Source organism: Plectropomus leopardus, chromosome 7 (genome assembly GCF_008729295.1).
Source record: "Plectropomus leopardus isolate mb chromosome 7, YSFRI_Pleo_2.0, whole genome shotgun sequence".
Classification (NCBI taxonomy): domain Eukaryota; kingdom Metazoa; phylum Chordata; class Actinopteri; order Perciformes; family Serranidae; genus Plectropomus; species Plectropomus leopardus.
The window spans coordinates 34,346,451-34,352,771 of NC_056469.1; the positions used below are offsets into that span (position 1 = coordinate 34,346,451).

General features: G+C 41.4%; 1 protein-coding gene across 1 annotated transcript in view; it reads left to right on the forward strand.

The window, feature by feature from the left end:
• Positions 1 to 5,725, forward strand: part of aldh5a1 (aldehyde dehydrogenase 5 family, member A1 (succinate-semialdehyde dehydrogenase)) — a 21,376-nt gene extending 15,651 nt beyond the window's left edge. Inside the window, exons 6-10 of the mRNA XM_042489666.1 lie at positions 1,728 to 1,871; positions 1,961 to 2,119; positions 4,171 to 4,334; positions 4,942 to 5,000; positions 5,216 to 5,725. Coding sequence (XP_042345600.1) covers positions 1,728 to 1,871; positions 1,961 to 2,119; positions 4,171 to 4,334; positions 4,942 to 5,000; positions 5,216 to 5,427 — 738 coding nt within the window. The 3' untranslated portion in view covers positions 5,428 to 5,725. The remainder of the gene's footprint in view (positions 1 to 1,727; positions 1,872 to 1,960; positions 2,120 to 4,170; positions 4,335 to 4,941; positions 5,001 to 5,215) is intronic.
• The last annotated feature ends 596 nt before the right edge of the window (positions 5,726 to 6,321 follow it).

Sequence of the window (6,321 nt, forward strand, 5' to 3'; positions counted from 1 at the left end):
TCAGAGCAGAAAAACAGGACTTGTATTATTTCTGTGTGTGTGTGTGTGTGTGTGTGTGTGTGTGTGTGTGTGTGTGTGTGTGTGTGTGTGTGTGTGTTTTGCAGGGTAAGCCTTTGAAGGAGTCTCTCGGGGAGATCGGGTACTCGGGCCTCCTTCGTGGAGTGGTTCTCGGAGGAGGCTCGGCGAGTGTACGGCGACATCGTCCCGTCTCCCGCCAAAGACAGAAAGATCCTCCTCCTCAAACAGCCCGTCGGCGTCGCCTCCATCATCACGCCGGTGAGCAAAAACCTCCGGATCAGCTGATGGATGCATGGTTTTTCTGACAACATGAATTTTATTTTAAATGTTAAAAACTCCTCTCACATTACACAAAATTGATTTATTGCTTATAAATAAAAATATTGATAATTAATCTTTAAAAGCTGTATTCAGAATTTCAAACGGCTTTAAATGTTGTTGAGTTGTGTCGCTCCGCAGTGGAACTTCCCCAGCGCCATGATCACCAGGAAGGTCGGCGCCGCTCTGGCGGCTGGCTGCACGGTGGTGGTGAAACCGGCCGAGGACACGCCGCTGTCAGCGCTCGCTCTGGCCGAGGTCAGCACACAGAGCAACCTTATTTAACCCTCTGAAACCTGGATCATCATCAGATTTTTTGTGCTTCTTTCAGACGCCTTTCAGGAGATATTTGACCCTTACCGAGTAAACTGCTTTGATTTATTTATTTTTAAACTGGAAAAAAGGAAATGACCAGTGGCACCAAAAAACGTCTCACAAATTGCAAGAAATTAGTAAAAGGTGACGAGAAAAATCTAAAAAGGAGGGGAGGATTATTAGAAAATTATCCAAATAATTAGAGGAAAATGTTCTGAAATCTATATTAATAATTAAAACAATTTTATATTTAGATTTTTGTCAGTTATTTGTTACTTCCCTTTTTTGGCTATTTTCACGTAATTTTCTCCTAACTTTTTTAATTATTTTTTGTTAATTTTTTTTGTAACACTCTGGTTAACCCTTTGTGTTATTTTTTATTTCGATAACCGTGTCGTTGTGCAGCTGGCGGAGCAGGCAGGGATCCCGGCGGGGGTGTTTAACGTGGTGCCTTGCTCCAGAGAGAAGACTCCGTCGGTCGGGGAGGTTCTCTGCACCGACCCGCTGGTCACCAAAATCTCCTTCACCGGATCCACCGCCACCGGCAAGGTGAGGTGACAAAATCACATTAATACATAAAATTTAGAAATGTGCAAATATTCATCACTAGTGCGTACTCGTGGATATATGCACCGAAACCTCTCAGAGCTTTGAGCTGAAAGCATCCGAAGTTTTACCGTTAACGTTTGCAGCTGCGTCAGCAGCAGCAGAGACGTTTGTGTCAAAGAGGTTCACTTCTGATGAATATTAACGATGTGCACAGTTTTACTGCGTGACAACAGTTTTTTAAATGCTGTTATTCTGGTTTTATTCTGGTGTTATTCTGGTTTTGTTCTGGTGTTATTTTGTGTTATTCTGGTTTTATTCTGGTTTTATTCTGGTTTTATTCTGGTTTTATTCTGGTGTTATTCTGGTTTTATTCTGGTTTTATTCTGGTGTTATTCTGGTGTTATTCTGGTTTTATTCTGGTGTTATTCTGGTGTTATTCTGGTTTTATTCTGGTGTTATTCTGGTGTTACTGGCTGCTTTTCATATGTTGGTGACTAAAGTAAAACAGTAAAAAAAATTGCTTCCAGGTGCTGCTGAAAATGGCTGCTGACACCGTGAAGAAGGCGTCCATGGAGCTGGGAGGCCACGCCCCCTTCATCGTGTTTGACAGCGCTGACGTCGACAAGGCGGTGGCCGGCGCCATGGCCTCGAAGTTCAGGAACTCTGGACAGGTGAGATGAGACAACTAAAAACACTTGAACACTGAGCTCACAGTGGATGTTGTATCCTCACCATCTTCTTCTTCTTCTCCGTCCCGCAGACGTGTGTGTGTTCGAACCGCTTCCTGGTGCAGAGCGGCATCCACGATCGCTTCATGGAGAAGCTGGGCCGAGCGATGGACGCCGAGCTCCGCCTGGGTCACGGCTCGGAGCCCGAAACCACCCAGGGGCCGCTCATCAACGCCAGAGCGGCGGAGAAGGTAAACTCCAGCTTTACGTCACAGCGGCCAGTCGTCATTAAATCAGAAACATGGAGAAACATTTTCAATTTGAACTAAAACTTGCAGCTAAATATCGAGAATATGTCGACCTGTAAGTGAGAAAAATACAAATATATCAAAAACAGCTTTGAGGTAATTTAGAAAGAGAGTTTGTGCAGCAGAGCGCCTTCTTTAAGTTTATTTTTACACTTTAAAAAAACCCTCTCGTATGTTGGTCGCTACTCTTTAAAGCCAAATTTAGAAAGAGTTGGAGCAAATTAAATATTAAATATTGAAACATTAAACAAGAAATTCTTGCTGTGATTGGATATTATAGTAATTGATGAGACATTTGGAGAGTTAAGGGAACTAAAGCTGTGACAGCTGGACTTTTTGTATTCTCGTTTTTGATTTATTATTGACCAGCCAGGTCTCTCCTCTGGTATTTAACGTTGGTCTTCACGTGATTTTCTGCTGAACTCGATCAGCTCTGGGCTGAAATTTCTCAAAGTTTCCCTGTGTTTGGATCAGGTCGGGTTATTTTCCGAGGGTCAGACTCACAGTCTGTGTGATGTCATCAATAACACGTGAGCTGTGCAGCCAAAAACCCGTCATTAATCATGAAAATGTTTGGATTGAAATTAGCTTTGCTGAACCTGTTGCACCTGAGATATATTCAGTAATTAAAAGCATATCCTAAACTCATTCATGAAGTCGTGCAGCTGCTGCACTGTCAACAACACGGTCCTGCAAATGTTTCAAAATAAAAGCCTTTTGCCAACAACTGATGGGATTCTGTTGACAGAGATGTTTTCAGAGGACTTTTATTTTGAAACAGAAGCAGGAAAGTTAGAGTAAAACATACATTTGTATTTCCTCGTCTGTGACAGATAAAGACATTGAAACTTTCGTAAAAGGTGGCATGGAGTCAAAATAATTATCAAAACACCATTTTCTGTCTGACAACCTGTGGCACTTGAAAAAAAATGGCAAGCAACGTTTCTCGAGCTGTGCTGCAGACAACAAATCCCACAATCCCAAAGGTCAACAAAACAAATAATCCAAACCAAAATTCCAGTGCAGGTTTTTAACACATTTATTTTATAGTATAGGTCAAATCTTTTGCCAAAGAGAAAAAAACCTTGTAGATAGAAACTGAACAAACAAAAAACCTTCAAGTAAAAATAAAAAGTTTTGCATTTAGTCAGTCAGTTTCATCATCTTCTCAGATTCCTGCATGTCCATAAATAATTCATATGGGATTAAATAATCTTAAACCTTATTCCCACTGAACAAAAAACCCGCTAACATCTGGCTTTTCAATGCAACGGGAATGCGTACGATCAGCATTCACGCCAGCGTCAAATGAGCTTTTATCGCCTCTGACTCCGATCTTTGATGGGAACGCAACACTCGAGTGAACGTGGTAATTTCAGCGCTTTAACCGGCGAGATGTGATGAAAAATGCCAATTTTACGGCAGCTTTACTGCACATCTGAGCGCGTTTCGGCCGACTGTCTCTGCTGCTCTCCTGCTCGCTTCAATAACCCAACGAAAGAGAAAAAGGACGAGAGTTGAATTTTGGCGCGACGCAGAAATGAATCGGTGAGTACGTTGTGAAAATGGGTGTTTTCATGGGTGTGCACCAGTGGTGAAACTTAATGGTCACTGATCTTTAAGAGCAAAATTAGGAAAAGTTAAGAAATTAAATACCGAAACGTTCAAACAGAAACACTTGGGAACAAATCTACTATTTGCTTACTTCCGCTCCCCTTTAGGCCCCTTTTCTTTTTATTGTTATTTCTAGAGCATATTGTGTTTAATTTTTTTATGTTTTCTTTGCTTCTATCTGATGTAAATCCAATTACATCCCAGTTTTAAAATATATATATATTTAATGGGAACCTCATCAGAACTGCCCTAATCTTATCAAATAGATTTTTGTAACTCTTAAATATAAATCTCAGTGCAGGTCTTCACAAAAAGTAATGCATGACATTTGGCGCCGCAGCAGCAGCAGAGTTGATCACCTGAAACCTTATTTATCACAGGTGGTCCATCAGATATCAGATGCAGTGTCCCGAGGGGCGAAGGTGCTGAAGGGCGGGAAGCGTCTGGACGGGTCCTTCATGGAGCCGACTCTGCTGGCCGGCGTCACCACAGACATGCTCTGCACCAAAGAGGAAACCTTCGGCCCGCTGCTGCCCGTCATCAGGTCCGTACGCTCAACCGTAACACATGAATTAACTCTTTGAAACCAGAGCAAATTCATCATCCGCTCCAAATGTTCGTAACTGGACCTCTTTGAGTTTTAGTAGAATAGGTCCTCCAGCTGGTGACGCTGTTCTACAGTATATTTGTCATGTTCAATGTCTGACAGAAAATTAATATTTAAACCGAAATGAACCTGATGATATCTTCATATCTCACTGAGGAGTCAAAGGAACCTTTAAGCTCGACAGAAATACTGATTTGATGTATATCGTGATATATATCGATATCGACTGATATGAAAAAAAGAGACTTTTTTCCATATCGTCCAGCCCCAACTTTACTGTCGTTTTCGACGGTTGTTTATAATGTTTTAATTTTTGGTTCGAAATTAAGTTGTTCATGTTATTCATTCTGTTTGCACTTAAGAATGTACAGGCGTATTTGTTCAGAGGGAGATTTTGTATATATATATATTTTTTTTTTTGGGGAGTAAATCTCATGTCTTAAACATGAAAAGCAACAAAAAGCAAACCTGTTAAAGCTGCTGGTTGTTTTCGGGTTCTGAAGACGTGTTTTGACGAAAGCGCTCTTCTGTTTGTGATTCGCAGGTTTAACACCGAGGAAGAAGCTCTGGCTATTGCTAATGCGTCGAATGTCGGGCTGGCAGGTGAGTGCATCCGGCTCAGCTCCTGCAGTCAAGTCCTGGAAATGTTGAACTCAAGGTTCCCATGGTCATGAAATGTCAGTTATGAAATTAGACAAACTAAATCAAAACTAAAAGGAAGTAAACCTTTAAAAACAAGTCAAACGTTAGCTTCCGTCTTGAGTTTTGATCTCTTGCTGCTGATTTTAAACCCTGACCTGCTCTCATGTTGTTTTCAGGTTACGTGTACTCGCAGGATGTGAGTCAGATCTGGCGGATGGCCGAGGAGTTGGAGGTTGGGATAGTTGGAATCAACGAGGGCCTCCTGTCCACCCCAGAGGCCACTTTCGGTGGGGTCAAACAGTCCGGTTTGGGCCGCGAAGGCTCCAAATACGGCATTGACGAGTACCTGGAGGTGAAGTACATGTGCTTCGGAGGCTTGAAACCTTAAAAACCGGACGGAGCAACGCCGCAGCCACAGTGGTACCACACACTGAATAAATGCAGTAATCTTTGAAGGTGGTCGTAACTGTAGATCTCAGGATTGACATGATTTAAGCATAACAACGAAACATAACCCACTGAAGCAGAGTTACGGTGTCCAGGGTTTAGGTCAGTGATACTCAACTTAGGGCCCGCAGGCCAAATCTGGCCCCGATAGGGTACCAGGTGGCCCTCCAACTATTTTCTAATTCCCAATAAAAACAAAGTTATTCACACTGGGAATTGTTTTTGTACTTTTAGTAAAAGGTGTAGTGCATACAGCTGCATCAAAATAGAGCTTATTAATAAAAGTGTCAGTGGAGGATCCTCCACACCCAAAGACAGAGGTCCTGGCTAACACCCTGATGTCCTGAAATCCTAAAAACATCCTAAAATCCTAAAAACATCCTAAAATCTTAAAAACATCCTAAAATCCTAGAAATGTTCTAAAATCCTAGAAATGTTTTGAAATCCTTAAAATGTCCTAAAATCCTGGAAATGTCCTGAAATCTGAGAAATTACCTAAAATTTGAGAAACTTCCTAAAATCAGAGAAACATCCCATAATACCAGAAATGTCCTAAAATCCTAAAAACAGCCTAAAATTCAAGAAAGTTCCTGAAACCATAGAAACATCCTAAAATTCAAGAAATATTCTCATTCAAAATCCCAGAAATGTCCTAAAATCCTTGAAATGTTGTAAAATTTAAGAAAAGTTCTTAAATCCGAGAAACATCCCAGAAATGTCCTGAAATGTCTTCAAATCCAAGAAATGCCCCTAAAATTTTAGAAAGTTCCTAAAATCTTAGAAATACCCAGAAATGTCCTAAAATCCTGGACACATGTTTGGAGCTGCAGCGACT